The sequence below is a fragment of the Lithobates pipiens genome, unplaced genomic scaffold, assembly GCF_037356315.1.
Source record: "Lithobates pipiens isolate NorthernLeopardFrog02 unplaced genomic scaffold, aLitPip1_a1.2 Scaffold_3, whole genome shotgun sequence".
In the NCBI taxonomy this organism is placed as follows: domain Eukaryota; kingdom Metazoa; phylum Chordata; class Amphibia; order Anura; family Ranidae; genus Lithobates; species Lithobates pipiens.
The window spans coordinates 81,426,372-81,450,049 of NW_027507790.1; the positions used below are offsets into that span (position 1 = coordinate 81,426,372).

Here is a 23,678-nt window from a genome sequence, read left to right on the forward strand (position 1 = left end):
ATGCGATTAAAGTCACCAATCTTGCCCTGTAGGGCAGAGGAAAATGCATCTTCAGTCACAAATACAGGGCTGAGATGTGAGAAGCAGCTGCACCACCAATTGGTTCTAATGACTCACCCTGGCTTGCCACAATTAGTAATTCAGGAGAAGACAGTGTGGAAGCAGGACTGGAGTTCCCAGCGCCTGGGGGTGGAAATTTTGGTACCTTTTGCGTGGTGGCTTTTGGAAGTCATAGTGCTAACTAGACATTCATACAAAACCGTTCCTCATTGTGCTTCAAAAAGAAAACCTCCTCTCAGTGGGTTTACACATATAAACGAATACTCCGCTCTTACATTGCGCTCCTCCTATGGGCTTCAACGTTTACATTGCTTTCATGGAAAAAAGGAACCAATCATTGAGCAATGATCGTCATGTAAAGGCATATCATTAGAACAAGCGGATCCACTCACACGTAGTTGTGCAATGCCCAGCACTTAAGAACAATCAGACGCTCAAGGCAAATTCAAATCCTCACACCGCATCCACTGTGTTCCACAGAGACACCTCAGATATCACTGGCTCCTCCCGACGCATTGCGTCACGTCACTTTATCAAGGTTGATAATGTCACATGGCATGCGACATCTGGCCTCTATGGAAGTGTGGCAAGAAGAAAGCCACAAGAAGTCACGTTTGAAGTTTGCGAGAAGCCATGTGGGACACACAGCAAACATGCGGAAGAAGGGGCTCTGGTCAGATAAGGCCAAAATTTAACTTTTTAGCCTTAAAAGCAAAAACGCTGTGTGTGGTGGAAAACGAACATTGCACATCATGCTGAACACACCGTTGCCGTGAAACATGGTGGTGGCAGCATCATGTTGTGGGTATGCTTTTATTCAGCAGGGAAGATGGTCAGTTGATGGGAAGAAGGATGGAGCCAAAATATAGGGCAATCTTAAATCCAATTGAAAATCTGTGGCAAGAAATGAAAATTCCTGTTCAAAGATGCTCTCCCATTCAATCTGACAGAGCTTGAGCCATTTTGCAAAGAATGTGCAAAAATGTCTCTAGATGTGCAAAGCTGGTAGAGACATCCCCAAAAGACTAGCAGCTATAATTACAATGAAAGGAGGTTCTACAAAGTATTGACTCAGAAGGGCTGAATACAAATGCACGCCACACCTTTTTAAAATTTTGTACAAATATCTGAAATCAATAATTTTCCTTCCACTTCACAAATTATGTGCCACTTTGTGTTGGTCTATCACATAAAATACATTTAAGTTTTTGGTTGTAACATGACAAAATGTAGAAAACGTCAAAGGCGTATGAATAATTATTCAAGGCACAACATGCTACCAAGAACTGATCGTTTTATTCTTTAGGGGTATTTTTTCAATTAAGCCAAGCAAGCATTTTTTGTCAAAATTTGTTCTACTGTACATACATAATCTAACATCACATAAAACATTTGCCAACACAGAAGATTAACAAAAAGGAAAAAAAATAAAAAATAATTCTACCTTCTTTCCACTGCCTGGATGAAGTCATTAAACTCTCTAAAAGGAGTACCTTCACCCCAAATTCCTAAACGACTCATGTAAGCCATATTTCTTGGTTCAGAGGCACCTGAAAGACACAAAAAGCTTTTATAAAAACTAGTGGAGAGAGGTGTTAGGTCAGTGATGTCGAACCTTGGCACCCCAGATGTTTTGGAACTACATTTCCCATGATGCTCAACTACACTGCAGAGTGCAAGAGCATCATGGGAAATTTAGTTCCAAAATATCTGGGGTGCCAAGTTTCGCCATCACTGTGTTAGGTTATGTTCTTACCAACATAAATGTACATACCTGTGGCACTAGCATATATAACTCTGGCTTTAGGCAGCTTGTTTTGTAGCTCCAACACTGCTAAGCCAGTCTTTGTTGGTTTTGATGAACCAACTGGACACAGATTTTTAGCCTTGTGACATTCATCAAATACAATCTGTTTACAATTGAATTAAGGAAAACTGACAGTGGCTTATTTTGTGAATTATCACTACTGAACACAATAAAAAGGTGGGGGTGGGGATTAAAAGACATGAAATACAGCCAATGAAAAGGATACAACGCCATCAAAGTCCTCTCCACACCAATGAAGAAGCTGCTTTAAACGAGTTTTATATTTACCACCCGATTGGCTTTCACCGATCAGAGAAGAGTAGGTAGCAAAAATAACACCTTTCTTCACACTTCCATTATGTTTTGATGAGATTTTGCCATATTTAAACTGTAGCAATAGAAAACAAATAGTAAATATTAGCGCAACATCTATAAAATAATAAATGGTTAAGGGAGTTTATTTGACCAACCTTATTTAAAGAATGAACCTGAATGTTTTTTGCGCCAATATCTCTCAGATCTCTTTCTGCATCATATTTTAAGTCATTTGACACACTAAACCTGCAGAAAAAAAAAAAAAAAAGTTTTTGTGGAAACAATAACCAAACATGTTAGAAGCTATCTATAACTCTCCCCCATTAGAAACACCATATACATGACTTTAGACTAAGGTGCACAACAATGACACGGCACAAACTGGCCAACTTTCGGTCCGTGTGTACATCTGTCAACAGAAGCCAGTCTAATGATTGACTTCTGTTAAACGAGCATGCTGAAACACCATTGGCTGCAAACGCTGATTAGTGTATTCTGGCAGAAAAGGGGGGTCCCCATGTCAGAATTCAACAGCACAGTGGGAGAGATTCCCACATCAATTTGTGTCGATTCAGGGATCTGTTTTTTTGTACAACTTGCTAGTTGAAAAAATAAATAAAACTGCCCTTTGGGACCCAGCTTTAAAGTGATGGGAAAGTCTTGTTTTATATTAAAATTACTGACATGTTATACATGCGTGCATTGGTTTCCTACAGGGCAGCCCGGATCCTCCTCTTCTCTGGTCCCTGGCTGGAGCTCCTGGCCCTTCCCTCCTGTTGAGTGCTCCCACAGCAAGCAGCTTGATATGGGGGCACATGAGCCAAGGCTCCGTATATCCACTCAGACAGAGTAGCGGTTTGGTCCACCTCCTATCTCCTCATGGGCTGAGTTTGATTGACAGCAGCAGGAGCCAAAGGGCGCTGCTGCAGTTATCAGCCGATCAGGAGGAAGAATCCCAGATGGCTGAGGCACTCATGGACATTGCTGGATGGAGGAGGGGGGCCTGATGATCACAGGAGGGCTTTTTATCTTACAAAAAAAAAAAAAAAACCTTGTGCATATACAATCACTTTAAGGCAGGATCTAGTGAAGTTATAACAAGGGGCAGGGAAATATATCACTTACCACAGCGACCTTTTCCTACTTAGTAAATAATTTTCAAATATGATTCCAGCAATGGTTCTTCCTTTACCAACTCCAGCACCATCACCAATTAAAAATCCAGCTCTCTCACCATTAGGAAGAAATGTTTCGTGTTGCTTTAAAAAAAAAAAAAAAATAAAAAAAAAAAAAAAAAAAAAAAGATAATGCAATGTCAGGAACAGGGATATAAAAAATAAAATAAAAAAAGTTTACCTTATGTCCCATTATTACAAAGTTTGTAACCAACCTGTGCAGCGTAAGTTACGGCTTCTAACTGCAGAGCTGATAGCCAACCATGGTCAATGGATTCCTCAGGGATAGAAGTCTGAAACCAAACATCTGGTGGTGTCACACTGGACAGAGAGCTGGTTTCTACAACAGGATCAGGATGTCGCAGCCCAACTTTAACTAATGTTTTGGGGAAGAAAAAGAATAAAATAAAATAAAAAAGTCCTCTAAGTTTTTGGTAAGAGACCTTACATTACAAATGACTTTGTAACGACAATATTATATTATACAGGATTTATATAGCACCAACAGTGCACAGCACTTTACAATATAATAAGGGAGACCATACATTTACAATACAAAAGGAATAGGAGGGCCCTGCTCACGGTGCTTACAATCTAGAGGGAGAGGGAGGTGGTACAAAGGATAATAAATCTGGAGGATGATCTAATGCAGGTGGCGCAATATGAGTAATTGCCCACCTCTTATGTGAATGCAAGGGCACTTAAAGAGGAAGTAAAAGCAATAAAAAAAAAAAAAAAAAAAAAAAAAAAAGAAGGGCAACCTGCAAGGCAAAGGCATAATGAGCTAGTATGCATAGCATACTAGCTCATTATGAATAACCTGAGAACGAAGCCCCGAAGTGGTCCTCCGTCTTAATCTTCGCCGCTGCCATGTATCCTGGAGTGACTTCCGAGTCCCGCTGCTCCGGCGCTGTGATTCACCAGAGCCGCGATGACGTCACTCCCACGCATGCGCATGGGAGTCGACACGAGCGGCATATCGTAGTGATCTGCGGCCGGCTCAGTGCTCCTGCGCGCCGCTGTCTACGGCGCTGTCTTTTTGTAAATATCTCCTAAGCCATATAGGTTTAGGAGATATTTCTTGGACCTACAGGTAAGCCTTAATCTAGGCTTACCTGTAGGTCAAAGTGGTATGTAAGGGTTTACAACCACTTTAAAAGCAGAAATAAAACCCTTTCCTGACCGTCAAGAAAGCTGCCATGTTAGCCTCTGATCTGCACTTGCCATGGAACTGCACAAATGATTAGCATGACACGTCATATGATATCTTGAGCTTGGTTGAGTGCCAACATAAGAACACTAGTAAGGGTAACAGTTATTTAAAGTATGCCTTAAATGTACCCGTTTTCAGAACAGTTAAAGGCCAACATCGGGCAAAAAAATTTAAATAAAAGAAGTTTTCCCTTGCATTGGGGCTGTGCCCACAATGCAAGGGTTGACTGCTTGTTTTGTCCAGGGGAGAGTAGAAAGCCTACACTCACCCAATCCTCAGTTTTGCTGGCCAACAGTGCGATCCAGTGGTGGACTGTTCCTGATGTCCCCATGTCCAGAGCAGGACTGTCTCCGTTCCCCGATACTACAAATGAGCAATTGACCATTGCAGTGCAGGCACAGCCACACTGCAAGGAAAAACTTTTTAACTGGAGTTGGGCTTTAAATTGATGCATTTAGGTCCACTTTAGGGTCGGTTCACAGCTGAAAAACGCAAAGGACGGGGTCAGTGTGGTGCCATTTTCATTCCATTTGAAAGGACTGAAAGGAGAAGTACAGCCAAAGCTCGGGCAGAGCAGAGAGCTGGGAGACTTACAGTAACCAGCTCTCTGCTTACAGAGCACTGAGAATTGAGAACTGAGTGATCAGTGATGTTTGATCACTCAAAGCTTAGTCTTAGAGCAGGCAGGGGACAGATGCACACCTAGGCAAGTACGATACCTATCTAAAAACAAAACACCCCCAAAACCCATACTTAACTTTGAAATCTCACCAAAAATGAATGCATGCACTACATTTAAAAAGTAGCCTGTAACCAGATTGCACACCCAGTGCATACTGAATGCAGTGTAGGAAATGCACACGGAACACGGGTTTCCCATACCATGTTCTGGAAAGAATGAGCCCAAACACAAAGCTCAACCCAAGAACAAATAGGTGGCACCGAGTACATTAAAAAGACCCTCCATGACTGAAAGGAGCTGCTACTGCTGACCTGCTAAAAATGCTAGTTGCGCAGCTGTTGTACTGGCCGAGTGGTTTCCATACATGCAGTTACTGACCTAGAACAAGTAACCAGATCAGGAGAGTCAAACATTCATGTGTATGCCAACTTAGGCAATAAAATTAAACGAACAGGACCATGACTGCCAAGCAATTAGCATCTTCAAAAGTTGTGATCAGCAACCAGATTCTAGATTTCTCAAACAACTTTTTTTGTTGCGGCCTCTGTGGCTTGCTTGTAGCACAGGAACCCAGCAATTTGAGGGTTCATTCAAGGTGAATGAAGGAGACACAAATAGCTGCAAATATGAAACAGGCAAATACTGGTGTCACCGGCCTTCCTATTCAAAGAGGTTTGTAATTCAAGGCTATCTGAAAAGTTACGATATGTAAAACAGTTTTCATAGGTTATTTAGGCGATGTTTGGACTACTAAACTAAACCTACTAAAACTGAGTATACACACATAATATTTTTTGTTTAAAAACTCAGATACTCACATCAACACAAGGGATGTGGATGCAGCAATCCCTCCCCCCCCCCCCCCCCCCAATTAGAACAGCCCTGCAGCTAATGGCTACAACCACTGATTCAATGCTGGTTTTCCAGCATGCCCGTTCAGCAGAAAACTGTCATTAAACCAGCGTCTGTTGAACAGGCAGCAGTACACATGGAATTACATTTTTAGTCTGTTTATATCCTGCTTTACTCTTAAGACTTTACTAAAAAGCCAAGCCAAGGGTTGAACAAGATAAGAGAAAATGCAAACACCGGTTAGAGGTAGAAACCAATTTTGCCAATTGAAAAGTTATATAAAAATATTTAGGCAGTATGAAGATTTACTAACTAGGAAAACATACGTTTTATTGGCATGTATTCTGCATAGGTCTCCGCATGTCCCATTTCGTCTTCATCTTCTTCCTCTGGTTCATCCTCCTCTTTAACTTTCTGCAAACAGTGTAGACAAAAAATTTAAAAAGAAAGATTTGGTTAACAATGTATTAAACTATGTATGCTGTACGAAACTGAAAACAGAATAAATGTTATTTTTCTTTAACTTTATGCAAAACTAAATTAAATGCACACAATTAACAGAAAAATAGACAAGGGAGATATAACCAAGAAAAACCCTGTACATTTAAGATGGGTAAACACTAGTAGAATTGTAAATTGTGAAACTTGGGACTGCAAAGTCACATGACAAGTTGCACCCCCATGATTTCCAATGAGTACCATTCATATCTGTTAAACAAAGTCCCTGGCACTACCTTTGGTCTGATTTTGATGCGACTTGAGATCGTCCAAAGACCTCAAAATTACACAAGCATTCAAGTCGCAGCAAAGTTGCGTGACTTGCAGGTCTTACAAGTGTGAAAGGGGCCCTTAAAACAATTTTGGAATGAATGGACTTTACCAAACAAAAACCACATACGGTTAGAAATAATTTCAAGAATAAATTTTCCATCCTTCAATGCGTTCAAGAACGAACATCATTTTGACCCCACTAGAGAAACAAACAAATGTTTTTAAAACAGTCTTACAATGAAAAGTGTTAAAAAAAATGAAAAATAAAAAAAAAGTTTAAAAGTCCAAATGCCTATAAGCAGGGTTCATATCCCAGAAGTCTTGCGCATCCAAAAACAATGAAAATAGGTTTACAATGTCACTTAACTTACATTAGTTGGTGAAAAACTTCTCATCTTAATGTCATCATTGATCCAAATTCTGGTCACTTCCTTATTAGTAATATCCTTTTTTGCACCGTTGAGAAGATCAGCTGTAACACAATGTCAAATTGAAACATAAAAGCAGGGGAAAATAAAAAAAGTTTTGAAGAATTAACCTAATCTTAACTTTCCAGACAATATAATGTGTTTTAGTTGCTTACATCTACCCCTTCCATGCATGGGTTTAAACTTTACAGTTGAAGACAAAAAGCTGATTAAAATGGCCCGTGGGACAATTTCTCAAAGCAGCCAGCCATGCTTTCAGTTGGCACAAAAGGTGAGGCATGGACCAGCATATATTATTTCTAATAAGATACTATTCAAGTGAGCCGCTTCCATGCCTACCCACGTAAAATAATAATTTTATTGGAAGGGGAGACACAACAACACTACAGAGAAAGCCAACGTTCACCAAGAAAATCCACGTGAATAAACACCCATCTAGAGGTTGTGGAAAAACAAAGGAAAAAAAAAAATCTACACCCAAAATAAAAAAAGAATTACCTGGTTTGGTGGCACTTCCCACCTTTGGAGAAAATATTACAATTTCTGAAACAAACAATGTAATTTTCAATGCTGCAAAAACAATGTTGTTCCAGCATACGCACATAGTACAAGGTATGAAAACCGAACAATATATACACATTTTACTATTGTACAAACAATTTGTGGGTCGCTCCCCACCTCCCCTCATTGGCTCAATTACTTTGACAGAAACAGGAGCCAATGGTGCCCACAGCTGCCTCAGCCAATAGGGAGGCAGTGTCCCAGACATCCAAAACTCTTGTGCAACATCGCTGATCAAGACGGGGCTCAGGTAAGTATTAGGGGGGCTGCTGTACATAGGTTTAAGTTAATGCATAGAGATTTAAAAGTTTTTTTTTTTTTATAACCACTTTAAAAGGCCAACCCCACTCATATTTAGGCTGTAACAAGTAACAGAACGCCTAGCAAACCCAATAACTGTGGCAGACAGGGAGCTGGAGGCAGAGTCTGCAGGAGCCTGGACGTAATGCTTTGCAGACAAAAAGTATGTGTATTTTTAAAGGTGGACTTGGCCTTTAAAGTTAAGTCACCCTATCAGCCTTCCCAATTCCTAGGCAAAGATGCATTACATGCGTTATACAGGATATTTGGGCTGAACGGATGTGCATTAGATGCACCGACTGCATTTTGCAGTTAACTTACTTTAAGAAAATTCAACAGTGGATAGCAATCCTGTTCGCATGCGGAGTGTACAGAAGCACTTGTTTAATTTCAGGACTCTCTCTCCTCCTGCCATAGGCAGTGCTGCAGAAGCTCGTAGCCATCTGCGTCAGGCACAGGTAAAGGGAGTTGCGCTTTTTTGCGGACCCTTTTAACCCCTTCCCGCCGAGCGTACGCAGATGTGCGTACTCGGCTTCCGGGGGTTATACCGGGATGATGCCCGCACCTGCAGGCATAATCCCAGTACTGTTTTTTTCAGCGGGCGATTGGCTATCCAGTCACAACAACCGAAGCGGCTAAAAGCCGCTCGGCTGTTATGCCGGAGGAGCGGGAAGGGATGTCCCCCCCCTCCCACCGCTGTTACCGGTGCTCCCGCTCGATCAGGAGCACCGATTCAAAGATCCGGCGCCTCTGGCTGCTGGGGAGGTACTGGAATGAAGCCGTAATTGGCTTCGTTGCAGTATCCTAATCGTAAACACGGAAGCATTTATATTAAAATGACTAAAATGGTTTAAAAAAAAATAAAAAAATATAAGAAAAGTCGCGAAGCAAAGAAAACGCATACGGAAGTCGCACCCGCATATGTAAACAGTGTTGAAATCACACATGTGAGGTATCGCCGCGATCGTCAGAGCGAGAGCAATAATTCTAGCACTAGACCTCCTCTGTAACACAAACCTGGTAACCGTAATTTTTTTAAAGCATCCCCTATTGAGATTTTTAGGTACCGTAATTTGTCATCAATCCACGAGTGCATGCAATTATAAAGTGTGACATGTTTGGCATCTATTTACTCGGCGCAACATTATCTCTTTCACATTATGCAAAAAAATTGGGCTAATTTTTACGGTTACTTTTTTTTAAATTCATGAAAGTGTCCCTTTTCCAAAAAAGTTGCGTTTAAAACACCGCTGCGCAAATACTGTGACACAAAATGTTGCAACAATCGCCGTTTTATTCTCAAGAGTGTCTGCTTAAAAAATATATATAATGTTTGGGGGTTCCAAGTAATTTTCTAGCAAAAAATATGGATTTTAACTTGTAAACACCAAAAATAGGCTTAGTCATGAAAGGGTTGCAGCACCACTCCTACCTATTGTTAATGACACAGACTGATATCAGCAGGGCAATTTAAATATGCCCCCTTTTGTCTCCTCGGGGCGAAGTGACAGAATCCGTTAACACCCTTGCCACGGTCACTCGCCTTGCAACACTAAAACCCACTCATTCTTTCCGACCCTCAAAAATAACTGGTACTTCTCGGTTTCTGCTCACTTCTTGACAAGATTACAGAAAAATAGGATTTTTTGTACTCACTGTAAAATCCCTCTCTCTGTAATTCACCGACCGACACATCTCCTCTCTGTAACTAAATGGGTTGTATAGCCTGCCATCATGAGAAACTAGAAAAAATTGTTACACAATACACAGAACTTTAACCCCGCCCCCACGGGGCAGGTCCCGTGCTATCAACCCTTCCCACTGCTCCCAGCAGCTTCAGTAAGTCAACAAGCAGTATAACGTAAAAAACTGCTTGTAGAACTTGGTAAACGTATGGACAGACGACCAGGTCGCCAACTTCCACACCTAAACGACAGACGCTTTGTGTTGGAAGGCCCAAGACGTTTCGATTGCTCTTGTAGAGTGGGCCGTGACTGGAAAGGGAGGCACCTGTCCCTTCAAGGAGTAGGCTTGGACTACAATCTGTCTGATCCACCTGGAAACGGTGGCCGACGAGACCGCCATGCCCTTAGGACCAGCCACTGAAACAGTGAGTGACTTCCGAAAGGAAGCTGTGGTAGACAAGTACACCTTCAGAGCCCTAACCACATCCAAAGTGTGAAGGGCCACCTCCTTGGGGTGCTTCGGCTTAGGACACAATGATGACAATACAATGTCCTCATTGATATGAAAGGCCGAAACCACCTTCAGTAGAAAGGATGGTTGCGGATGCAACAACACCTTATCCCTGTGGAGGACCAGATAAGGAGACTTGCAGGACAAGGCCGCCAGTTCCAAAACCCTCCTGGCCGATTGTGATGGCCACCTTCTGTGAAAGGGTCAGCAGAGGAATCTCCCTGATATTCTAAAACGGCGGCTTCTGAAGCACCGACAACTCCAGGTTCAAATCCCACGGAGGACGCACCGGAGGGACTACATGTCGCACCCCCTGCACAAAGATACTCACTAAATGAGTGAGACGCCAGGGGTCTTTGAAAAAACAAAACAAAAAAAAAAAACAGCCAGAGTTGAAATCTGCCCCTTGATGGTGCTTAACGCCAACCTCTGGTCCACACCTTGCTGAAGAAACAGCAGGGTCCTGGATATAGAGAAGGCGAGCGGATGCCACCCTTTCTCCTCACACATGGAGATGTAGGCCTTCCAAGTACGATGGTATATCTTCCAGGAAGAAGATTACCGCACCCTCAGCATAGTTGGAATCACAGAGTCCGACAGACCCCGGTTCCTCAATACCTGGCTTTCAAAAGCCAGGCCGTTAAAGCCAGTGATGGTAAAGCAGGGTGAAGGATTGTATCTTCAGATAGGAGGGCCTCTCTCAAATGGCAGTCGCCAGGGAGCGTCTGCCACAAGGCACACCAGGTCTGCGTACCAGGCCCACTGAGGCCAATCTGGGGCAATCAGTACTGGAATCCCCTCGGCTTCCACTCTGCGAAGCAGACATGGCAACAGTTTCAGCAGAGGAAAGGCGTAGATCAGCTGGTACCGATCCCACAGAGCCACCAGTGCGTATGCCCACGGAACGCTTGTCCTGGACACGAATCTCGGCACCTTCCGATTGAGCCGGGAGGCCAATAGATCCACATCTGGTGTGCCCCATTTCAGGCACAGGAGCCTGAATATCTCCGGATCCAGTGCCCATTCTCCTGTATCCAGCATCTGTCGACTCAGATAGTCCGCCTGCCAATTTTCCACCCCCGGGATGTAAATGGCCGACAGGGCCGGAACGTGTCGCACTGCCCACCGAAGTATGTGAGCGACATCCCGAGCAGCAGCTGAGCTTCTTGTTCCCCCTTGGCGATTTATGTACATCACAGCCGTGGCATTGTCTGACTGTTTTCTGGTCGGATGCCCTTGAAGACACGTCGACCACGTGTGGAGGCACAGCCTGATCGCTCTCAATTCGAGCAGATTGATCGGCAACTTGGATTCTTCCGTCGACCAGAGGCCCTAAGCAGACTGAATCCCCATCACTCCACCCCAGCTGGACAGACTCGCGTCCGTAGTGACCACCGTCCATTTCAGAGGAAGGAACGATTTTCTAGACTGAATCACCGGGAATCTCGACCACCAGATCAGGGAGTCCCTGACTGGCTGGCTCACCTGGATCAGCCGATCCAGGAACAACAGAGATTTGTCCCATTTTGTCAAGATCTCCTTCTGCAGGACTCTGGCGTGGAACTGGGCATAAGGTACTGCCTCGAAGGAGGCTACCATGAGCCCCAGCACCCGCATGCAAAAGCGGAGTGATGACCACTTGCGGTTCATCAGTAGTTTGACCGCAGATCTGAGAGTCAGCAATTTGTCTGAGGGGAGAAAAACCCTTGCTTACCTGGAGTCCAATAGTAACCCCAGGTACGCCAGATGCTGAGTCGGTACCACAACAGACTTCTTTAGGTTCAACAGCCACCCAAATGCTTGCAGGGACTGCAAGGTGATTGCCACATCCTCCATTAAATCTGAGGCAGAATAAGCTCTCAGGAGATCGTCTAGGTAAACCATGATCGCGATCCCGCGTAGTCTCAACAACGCCAATACTGGAGCCAGTACTTTGGTAAAGACTTGGGGGGCTGATGCCAGGCCAAAAGGAAGAGCCACAAACTGGTAGTGGGCCTCCCCGACTGTCAAACGCAGAAACTTTTGATGACGAAGGCATATGGGTATGTGCAGGTAGGCATCCTGAATGTCCAAGGACGCCAGGAAGTCCCCTTGATGGAGTGCAGCGACTACTGTGCGAACGGATTCCATTACAAACCTCTGCATTTTTTGGTCCAATATTGGACATACCCCTTCCTTCTTGGGAGCCACAAACAGATTTGAGTAGAACCACTGGAAGCATTTGAATCCCAGAACCGGTACAATCACCCCGATTCAGCAAGTCCCTCACCGCCCCTAACAGGGCCTCCCGGCGAACTGGGGACACGGGCATGCTGGAGGGAAAGGATCTGTTTGGCAGCCAAGAGAGAAACCATCTTGTAACCTGTGGAAATCAGATCGCAAACCCATTGGTCTCATAACCGGGAGGTCCAACGGGCTGCAAACTGGCGAAGATGACCCCCCACCTGAGACATGGGTGGGGACAAACCTTCATGCAGTAGCTCTTTTGTTTGCAGGCTTGCGGTCCCAGGGACGCTTCTGACCGTCCGTGGGCGTCCTTTCGGGCTGGAGACATTTTACCGAAGCACTGGGCGGACGAAAAAGCCGCTTGTGAGCAGAAAAGGAGGGCCCTTGCCTGCGGCGTGGCTCCTTAGCCTTCCTGGCCCGTGGGAGTAGTGTACTCTTACCACCCGTGGCATTTTTAATGTCATCCAACGAGGCTCCAAAGAGCCGTTCACCAAGGAAGTGAAGATCCGTCAGGGCTTTCTTGGATGCCTGGTCAGCAGACCAGCATTTCAGCCAAATGAGGCACCTCAGCACCATGGCTGACACTGAGGCCATGGATAGAGGGAGAGTATCCAGGGCCGCGGCACAAACGTACTTAAGGCCATGCACTAGTTGGTCTGCTAGTTCCATGCAGACAGGGGAGGCGTTCTGCTCTCCCAATTCACGGTGCAAAAGTTCTGCCCACTCAGTCAGTGTCTGCGACACCAGTGCGGATGCCAGTACAGGTCGCACGGCTGACCCCACAACCGTAAACAAGGAGCGAGCCACTGCTTCGGCCTTCCTGTCCATGGGATCCTTGAATGCAGGAGTCCCCTCAACCAGGATCGTGGTTACTTTATTTAACCTAGATACTGGGGGGTCCACGACCGGAGGAGCCAACCACTTTATGAGAAGGCTTTCCTCGAAGGGGTAATGCACCGGCAAATTTTTGGGGACCGAAAAAGTCCGTTGTGAGCAACCCCAATCCCTGTAGATGAATTTGTCAAAATAAGTCAAATACAGGAACACCTTAGGTGAACGTGCTCCTGAATCTTCAGGGTATCACGCAAAGCTGTGATAAGTGCTCCAACAAACGCCTTGTCGCGCCTGGACCCGGACGGGGAATCACCCTCACTAACCTAACAGTCCTGGTCAGCAACGTCTGATAGGTCAGAGCAGGGGTCTCCAGCCGCAGCAGGGCCCCGAGTCTGCATCAGAGCTCTCCCCAGAGGATGGGGGGCAGGGGCATCTTATGTGCATCTTTCCAGCCACGTGCCGCCTCAATCTTAGCAACATAGGAGTCCAGGACCGCCGTCAGGGTGTCCATGCGAACCGCGCTAACTGCAGGTGACCCGGTTGCTATAGCCTGGATTTCGGGGGAAGAAACACCATTTTCTGAAGCCATGCTGACCCTAGCCTGTCTGCCACCTGCAAGGGGACTTAGGACAGTGAAGGTCCCCACCCTCCTGCTGCCGCCGCGTGGGGTGGGGGGTGACCTAGCGTTAGACTCACCACCCTGGGGCGTTCTGTGATAGCCACAGCAGTGCCTGTAGTCCCTAGGAGGTTCCCAGTTGCAGAGAGGAGAAAACTGTCAGCAGCAGCAGCTCCCACCAGCAAAGAGCCATTCAGCGTCCTGCACACACAAAGTGGATACAGGAAGCAGCAGCCAGCGGTGAAAAAAAACTCAGGCTTTAAGAAAATGGCAGCCAATGTAATCAATAGGAATCCTAAAGAAAATGGCTGCTGAAGAGCACCAGGGGAATTTATAGCTTTCCCAAATCCAAGATGGGAGCAGCGCCATGCAGTGATAGAGCAAAACAAAAAAAACAAAAAAACGTGCTGCCTGCTAACTGTCAGAACAACCTCCATAAACATGTTTTGGGACCCCCAGACCTGGACCAGGACCAGGACCAACGCCAGCCGCACAGACCCCCGCAGGTGAGAAACAGCAACCCCCACACACCGCACGCAGCCACCCCCTCAGAGAGGGGTGATCGGGACTTAGGAGAGAAGATAAGGAGGCGAGGTGGCCTCCGAATCGACCCCCCAGGGAATGCCCAGCTGCTCCCCCATCGAAGCAGGGAGAGCCGTACTTACCAGTCCTGAAGAGCTGGGAGACATTCCATCACAGACCCACTCCTGCACAGTTACAGGGTGGCTGCTGGCCTCGGTATACTGTGATCCAGACATCAGTAGCCCGGTTATACGTATACCCCGGAGCATTGAAGCTCACCGACCACCTCTGGAGCTGAGGCATGTCGTGGCCTGCCGAGCCTTAGCTGCTGCCTGCTCACGCTCGATGGCCAGACTGGGGAGACTACAAGGATATCATTAACCAGCCTGTCACCCAGCCGGCAGTTGATGAAAGATCCTGTGATCTTCTATCTTGCCCAAATATTAGCAAGCCTGCAGCAAAAAATACAGACCAAGAGGCCCACAGGGTTTTCCGAGGTCATTCTCCTTGCTCGGCAAAATAAAAACTGAAGCTGCTAGGAGCAGTGGGAAGGGTTGATAGCACGGGACCCGCCCCCTGGGGCGGGATTAAAGTTCTGTGTATTGTGTAACAATTATGCCTAGTTTCTCCTAATGGCAGGCTATACAACCTATTTAGTTAGAGGAGCTGTGTCGGTCGGTGAATTACAGAGAAAAGGTTTTTACGGCGAGTACAAAAAATCCTATTTTTCTGTAATCTTGTCAAGAAGTGAGCAGAAACCTAGAAGTACCAGTTATATAAATCTGGAAGCCAGAGCCACAACCCAAAATACAGGAGGAAAAAAAGTGAGGGTTGTCCTGGGATTGTATGGGCTGAGGGGAAAGACCAGGATGTATGGGTGCAACCTAGGGACGCGTTTATACCAGGATCATGATATCACACCATGATCCTAGTATCAAAATCTGCAGCCGGAGATGGGTTTTACTTTGGAAGTGCTCCGAGTGGCTCTGCAGCCACCAAATAAATTTAAACAGAGTGTGGTAGAGTGTGGAATGACCACCCTTGTGCCACCACCATTCATGTGATCTTCGGTGTGATCGGGGAACCCAGGACCACTGCATCCTGTGTGGCCAGCTGCAGACAAAAGGGAAGAATTCCATGATAATAACCAAGGCCTTGCTGCAATGGTCATTATCTTGCACATAAGGAAGATCAGGATCTTAAAAAGGGTTGTAAACCCTCATGTTTTTTCACTTTAATGCGTTCTATACATTAAGGTGAAAAAACAAATCACTGACTGGCCCCCCCCTGCCCCCCCTCTTACTCATCTGAGTCTTGTATTCCCCCAGAGACATGTGCTTCCTCTCTGCCTGGGGTTCATGGCTCGATTGGATAGATTGATAGCAGCGCAGCCATTGGCTCCCACTGCTGTCAAACAAATCCAATGACGTGGGTGCTGGGTCCGAGACCTACATCCAGCATCCATGCTGGACTCCAGAGCGTGCCCGCAAGGTAACCTCCTGGGAGAGCGCTTCTCCTAGGGGGTTATACAATGTGGGGGAGGAGCTACCAGCGCCACCGGGGGACCCCAGAAGTTAAGGATCAGGCCACTGTGTAAAACGAACAGGATAGTGGAGGCAAGTATGACCTGTTATTTAAAAAAAAAAAAAAAAAAAGCCATGAAGCCTTACAATCACTAACTTATTAACATACAAGAAATTCAAACAAAGTTAGAAGTAAAAGTAGGAGACAGATACTTACTTGCTGCTGTTGCAACTGGCTGTGCAATGTTTGCAGGTGGTTTCAGTTTCATTAATTTATTTAGACTGCTATTTTTTAGTAGATCCTTCAACTGAATTTGTTCTTTCGTTGGTGCAGTAGTCACAGTGGCCTGCACTACAGGGGCAGCTGTGGATGGCCTTGTTGTAGCACTTGTTTGAAGGATTTTTGTTACTGTAATAGTCTGTCGGGTGGTAGTAACAGGAGGCGTCTTTGCCATCACTATTGTGTTGCCAAGCGTTGGCAACTGGTTAATCTGATTCAGAACAAATGTTGTTGTTGACGGAGGCTGAAAAATAAATAAACCTTTTTTTAAAAGTTCTTTCTAAAGTTTGTAACATTACAAAACAACCCGATAAGATTAAAAATACCTTAAGAGTCGGTTCACACAGGGGCAACACGACTTCCAGCGCGACTTTTGGAGGCAACTTGAACACGACTCGAGTATGAATAACAGCGCATCTTGTGGCGACAACACAACTTTAAGTCGCCCGCAGGCCAGGTGACTTTGGCCGTTGCCAATCACAGAGTAATCAGCTCTCGAGGTGAAATTTTTAATTAAAAAAAAACAGCTTGGGTTCCCCCTCCAAAGGGCATACTAGGCCCTAAGGTCTGGTATGGATTTTAAGGGGAACCCCCTACAGAGAAAAAAACGGCGTGGGCGTCCCCACGCCAGTTTTTAATATTAGGGAGGCAACATTGTCGCTTCAATATACATGGAGATCCGCCTTGGAGGCGACTTCCATTGAAATCAATGAGTACAAGTTGCCTAGAAGTCGGATTGAAGTCATATAGGAAACTTTTTTGAAATTGGAGTGCTGTAGTGTACACTAAGGCAGCTCCATTCATTACCATTGATTTTCTCAACAGCACGATCTGGAAACACAAAAACTAGGCATTTCATGCATGCTAACAAAAGATCTTTCCCCATCATAATAGTCCCTATTACGCACTATGGCAGGAGTAGGCAACCTCAGCCCTCCAGCTGTGGTTAAACTACAAATCCCATCATGCCTCTGCAAGTCATGCCTGTGATTGTCAGTGTCTTGCAATGTCTCATGAGACTTGTAGTTTCACAAAGGCTGGAGGGTCGTGGTTGCCTACCCCTGGACTATGGCTTATTCAAACAGCAATGCATACACTGCAGTGGACAGAGTTCCCAAAAGGAATTTACATTTCTTTCATTTGTTGACCGCACAGAGAAATCAGATTGCCTGCAACAGATTATAGCTCTACACAATTTATCTTTGTACCATTTTACAAAATAACCAAGCCTGTTTCCAGGCTATCAAGAAAACATGAGGGATTCAAAAAAAAGAAACAACAACAAAACACCACCCCACCTACAACTAAAGTGGCTAAAGTTTAATTAAAGGGCTGTAGTGCAGCAGAATAAAAAAAAAAAAAAAAAAAAAAAAAAAAAAAACACGCATCAATCCTGCACCAAGGGAAAGCAACACAGACAAGCGGGACTCACAAGTATGGTCAACACAGGCTGGTTTCCTACAATCTTGCTAAACAGAATAATCCTTCAGTAATGGTCAACTGTGCCATACACTGTAAAGGCTAAAGGGAGTGGCCAGACATGCACACGATTTGGCTTCCATCAGGAATATACTGTATTTATTGGCGTGTAATACACACTTTTTCACCATGAAAATTGGGTGCAAATAGTATGTGCGTGTTATACGCCAATACTGACATTTTATCTGCCTCGGAGGGGACAGGGAGGGGGGGCAGGACGAGCGCAGTCAGATTACATACAGTAAGCATCTCCTCTTGGTGGCCTCAGTAATAGGAAGTCTCATCTCCTGGGCTGCCATTGGACCACTGTCTATCATAGGAGATTCTCATTGCCCCCTCTAGGTTGCAGATGGGCATTGATCAGGCTGCTACATTGCGGCAATGGCGAGGCTGCTACATTGATGAGGCTATATTGATGGAACTTGTGAGGCTGCATTGATGGCAATGGTGAGGCTGCAGGTGGGCACTGACCCTTATTTTGATTCAAAGTTCCTTATTTAAAATTTAAGTTTTTTTCCTGAAACTTCACTCTTAAAATTAATGTGCGTGTTATACGCCGATAAATACGGTACAGACACAGCATTTTCTTTTTAAGCACGATGGTCACATCAAGTGACCGTTTGGCTAGATGTACGCACAATAAATCATGTTGGTAGCACAAGTTGAATATGGGAGGAATTCCAATAAATTTCTAATGAGTCTCCAATACACATTAGCACAGTAAACATAACCGGCCCTTCAATGTACCACAACACATCTATGTGCATATACTGTACATGCACTGTACTATGTTGGTCAAAAATCTGTCAGGTATGTTTCTTGGTGCATGGAAATTAGGGCACATAGAACACACAGAGAAGTGTTCCACAGAGTGTCTAATGGCAGTGTTTCATAGACATCAGATTGTTACTTAAGCTGAAAACGGTTAATCAAGACACTTGGATACATATGGGCACCTAAATAAACTGCTGTGCACTTAAATCAGCCTTTCAACCAGGGAGCTGTGGCACCCTGGTGTGCTTTCTAGGTTCTTCAGGGGTGCCTTGACAAAAAGTCTAGAAATTGGCAAAAATGGTCAATAAGCCAGTGGAAGGATCAAACCTTCCATTTTTGTTACACAAAGCCTTAAGTCTTTATTGAGCAGCATTACAACCTGGTGCACTGTGTGGGGCAGCTTTAGAACAACCAATGCCACCATAGGTTGATAAAGAGGACCTTGAGCACCTGACAGTTTCCTTGTTTGCCCCTGCCCTGCCCCTTGCCAATCAGCACTTGGGTCAGGTTAGCTCAATGAGATAGAGAAATTGAGGCTGAGAACACTATTCCGTACTAGTGAGCTAAGGTGTATTTGCTTTGTAAATATCACCCTAAAATGTTGGGTGTGCTACATGTGTAGAGGCCACTGCATTATGTAAAACTACTAGCTTTTTTACATTATAGAAAGGAGTGCTTCAAAATTGTGCATAATTTTAACCACTTCAATACCGGGCACTTTCAGCCCTTTCTGCCCATGCTCTTTTTTTCAGCTTTCAGTACAACAAATGAAAATTTTGTAAAAAATTCAAGTTTGTTTTGTTTATAAAATGTTGTAAATAAGTGTTCCTCACTGATGTGGACTGATGGATGAGGGGGCACTGATGGGGAGGCACTAATATGCATCACTGATGGGCACTGAGGTGGCAATAATATGCAGCACTGATGGGCAGCCTTTATGTGCACGGATAGGCAGCACACAAGTACGACCTAGGTTTACTGCTATAGTACACCTTTTTTCTCTAGTTTATGAGAACCAATAGGCGGCACTGACGGCACTGCACCGATTATCAGTGCAGAGACCCCATGTCGGGAGAATCACTCATCAGCTCTCCTCTACACCCCACCCCCAACCACCACCACCTTTCCACTGTCAAGAATATACAAGAACAGTTTCCATTTTCTAGTTAAATTATTAATGTACTATTTTGAACAAAGCCAACAAGTTTCAGCGGGGCTAGAGGGCTGGGCTTTAACCATTTCCTACTCTATCAAAACCTTATTAAATGTACTTTGTTTTAGGACAAGCAGAAAATTAGAAATGAACCTTACCCGGACATTCAGCAATGCTGGGGTTGTTAGAGATACTGCTTCTTGTTTTACAGAAACTGATGCTTCAATCTCTTTGTTTCCACTTAAAGCACCAATTGGCACAGACTGGTGGAAAATGACATTTAAAAAAAAAAAAAAAATTAGGAGGATTTAAAAACAAAAAAAAAAACAAACAAACACAACATGCACACTATACTTACCTGCTCTGTACAATGGTTTTGCACAAAGCAACTGCTGAACTCCCTCTTCTGGGGTCCCCCCCAGCTGGTGCTTCTGGCAGCTCTTATTTGCTATGTGCCACAGGTCACCAAGTCCAGTGGAGGAAGAAGAAAGAAGCACAACTGCTGTCACAGCCCTGGATTGAGCTCAGGCAAGTATGGGGGGGTGGGGTTGGTGAAAGGGTGGTCATTCACTACAAACAAAAGCATGCATTAAAAAGGTGTTGTAAACCCTCATGGTTTTTCACCTCAATGCATTGGTGAAAAAACCTCTTGTAGTGCACCAGCCCCCAGAGCCCCCTTTTACGTACCCAAGCCCGATTGTTCCTGCGCCAGGGATGAGCACACGCGCTCCAGCCGGTGACTCGGGTCCTGATTGGATAGATTGATAGCAGCGCAGCCATTGGCTCCAGCTGCTGTCAAATGAGGTGGGAACTGAGGGGCAGAGCCAAGTCCTTCTGTCTGTCAATGGACACAGCAGGACACGGGAGTGCGCCCTCATGGGTGCCCCGAGGGAGAGCGCTTCTCCAACAGGGCACTTGAGAAGAGGAGCCAGGAGCACCACTGAGGGACCCGAGGAGGAGGATCGAGGCCACTTTGTGCAAAACCAACTGCAGAGGAGGCAAGCATGACAGTTTTTTTTTTTTGTTTAAAGGAAGAAAAAAATAAAAATAAACACAGGAGGTCTTTACAACCACTTTACCATTTGTACCAATGACTAAATTTTGCTGTGTCCTGCATAACTACAGGAAGGAGGGGATGGGAAATTCACCGTTACATAACCATCAGCAAGACAGAGGTCTCAGAAGTTTTTCCCCTTTTCCTATTCTACCGACAAAAGTAACATTTTAGATATCCCATTGCTTTCTATCAAAATGACCAAAGTCAACAAGAAAAAAGGGTGCATCTGCTAATCAAGGACATAGAAAGCAATTAAAACCTAAATGGAGTACAAAGCACACATCATAAACATAATATGGAGGTGCAGATTGAATAAGATATGCCCCTTGCCTAGTCACACTTAACACTAGCACCAAATGGAAATTTTGGTGCCGAAACTGAAAACGCAGGATGCACTTGGCTGATATACCAATTATATATAAAAGAATAATGGACTTAAAAATCATGAATTTAAAAATGAATATTAATTTATTGGTTGGCCATTATTGGCATCTTTAGCGCAAGAAAAGTTAACAAAAAAAAAAAAACTGCATCCCTTTAAATTCTATACATGTCTTTACACTGGTCTGTTGCACTTCAATTGTTAAAAATCCTGCATGCTACATTTTTGGTCAAAAAAATTAATAAAAATAAAACAAACAACTTTTGCTGAGCGCCGGCGAAGGACCCGAGAAGGAGGATCATCACTGCTGAGCAAAAATCATTGCATAGAAGTTACATTTTTTAGTTTTGGATAGAGTGGAGACTGATTAGAACGCGTCTCACTTTTTATTGCCGTCTGTGCCATTTATCCTGTTTTACATTGACATAGAAAGGGAAAGTAAAAGAAAATCCCAAATGTTGCGTTATCCCCAGAAAAGTTAGAGAAATCCCCCCTCCCCCCCGAATATAATTTACTCTTACTTCCAGATTTGTTATGGGACAGCAAGTGGAGGGAAATCTCTATGGGACACAGATGGCGGAAAAATAAATAAATCTAACATTGACAAGGAGGTTATAACCACTTAAGGACTATTTTGTTTTGTTTTTTAAACTTGGTGTTGACAAGTTAAAATCTTTTTTTTGCTAGAAAATTACTTTGGAACTCCCGAACTTTTTTCCAGATGCCCTAAAGAATAAAATTACGTTCGTTGCTTTGTCACACCGTATTTGTGGCGATACACCTTAATTAAAAAATAAGACAATAAAAAGTTAACCCCATTTCTAATTTTATATTGTGAAATAATGTTACACCGAGTAAATTTATACCAAACATGTCATGCTTCAAAATTGCGCCCACTTATGGAATGGCGACAAACTGACACACAAACCTCCATAGGTGATGTTTAGAATATTTTACAGGTTACCAGTTTTGAGTTAGAGAGGAGGTATTTTGCTAGTTTTTTTTTTTTTTAAAACACACTGTTCATAATTCCCTCTTCCTTGATTAAGACCCCTGTTCCAGCTGGAGAAAAAAGAGCCCCAAAGCATGGTGGTGCCACTACCATGCTTCACTGTGGATATGGTGTTCTTTAGGTAATGTGCAGTGTTTTTGCGACAAATATCTCAAAGTTCAACCTTGGTTTCATCAGACCAGAACACATTTTCCCACATGCTTTTGGGAGAGTTCAGCTGTGTTTTTGCAAAATTTAGCCAGGCTTGGATGTTTTTCTTCATAAGAAAAGGCTTCAGTCTTGCCACTCTACACCATAGCCCAGACATATGAAGAATACAGTAGATTGTCACATTTCTCCACTTGATGCTATATCATCATCTAACGCCTTGGAAATTCTTTTGTACCCTTCTCCTGACTGATATCTTAATGAGAGCCCTCTGCGGACCATGGCTTTTGTTGTAGGATGCAACTAACATGTCAGACACTAGAACAGCTGAACTTTATTTAGGGTTAATCAGAGGCACTTTAAATCATTGAGCATCAGTTAGGCATTTTCCACACTAAGCGCCGTTTTAGCGGCGGTATGCAGCCACTGGAGGGGCGGTTTTAACCCCAGCTAGCAGCCGGGAAAAAAAAAAAAGAAGGTTAAAACCGCCAGCAAAGCACTGCTGCTGGCCCATTTATTTCAATGGGTAGGAGCGGGGAAGACACCGCTCCTTCACTCCAAAGATGCGGCTAGCAGGACTTTTTTCACTGTATGGAGAAATGGGAAACGGATATAGGGGAGGTCTTGTAACCTGCACAGCGGCATAGACTGGCGCAAGGCGCTGCAAAGTCGATTATAAACACCTCCATATTAGAGGCCAACTACAAAGTACTAAAGCGACTTACTTGGTCCGCGCCAGAACTGCCCAATGGGTGCCGGGAGCCTCCGTGGGTTTGAGGGTGCAGTCAAGAGGGAACGGAATATCAGGCTTGGTGGATGTGCCCAAGTGTTTGTAGATTCTGGATCAGAGCGTACAATTTTATCTATTCCCTCACGGGGGACTAATTTGGCCAAGTCCCCGCTGCAGGCATAGTTTCATAGTTAGTAAGGTTGAATAAAGACACCAGTCCATCCAGTTCAACCTGAGTGAGTGTCTACAATTGTCCCTATCCCCGTACATTACACACTCACATTGGTCCCTACTCTCAAGGAGCCCACAATCCAAGATCCCCATTCATATACTAGGGCCAATTTCGGACAGAAGCCAATTAACCTACCTGCAGGTCTTTGCTTTGGTTGGCACTCCTTGGACAACCTGTTGAGGGAACCCCCGAGACCCACTCAACGCCTAATATCTTTAATTTTAACAACAGCCAGAATAATGATCGCAAGATCTTGGAAATCCCCAATGCTATCTTTTGACCTCACTTTCAGACCGGACCATTTTGCTGGTAAATGACCAGAGGTCTTTTTACACTTTGGCACTGCGCTGC

The 23,678-nt window shown here is 44.5% G+C and overlaps 1 protein-coding gene across 4 annotated transcripts in view; it reads right to left on the reverse strand.

Moving 5' to 3' along the window:
• Positions 1-23,678, reverse strand: part of SBNO1 (strawberry notch homolog 1) — a 95,140-nt gene that overhangs the window by 59,234 nt on the left and 12,228 nt on the right. Inside the window, exons 3-13 of one of the 4 annotated variants that reach the window (XM_077461912.1) lie at positions 19,926-20,030; positions 16,299-16,605; positions 7,802-7,846; positions 7,247-7,347; positions 6,431-6,518; positions 3,573-3,733; positions 3,308-3,441; positions 2,338-2,428; positions 2,094-2,255; positions 1,835-1,970; positions 1,505-1,610 (exon numbers count right to left, since the gene is read on the reverse strand). In XM_077461912.1, the coding sequence (XP_077318038.1) occupies positions 1,505-1,610; positions 1,835-1,970; positions 2,094-2,255; positions 2,338-2,428; positions 3,308-3,441; positions 3,573-3,733; positions 6,431-6,518; positions 7,247-7,347; positions 7,802-7,846; positions 16,299-16,605; positions 19,926-20,030 (1,436 nt within the window). The remainder of the gene's footprint in view (positions 1-1,504; positions 1,611-1,834; positions 1,971-2,093; positions 2,256-2,337; positions 2,429-3,307; positions 3,442-3,572; positions 3,734-6,430; positions 6,519-7,246; positions 7,348-7,801; positions 7,847-16,298; positions 16,606-19,925; positions 20,031-23,678) is intronic. The other 3 variants (XM_077461914.1, XM_077461913.1, XM_077461916.1) reach the window with 3 other exon arrangements.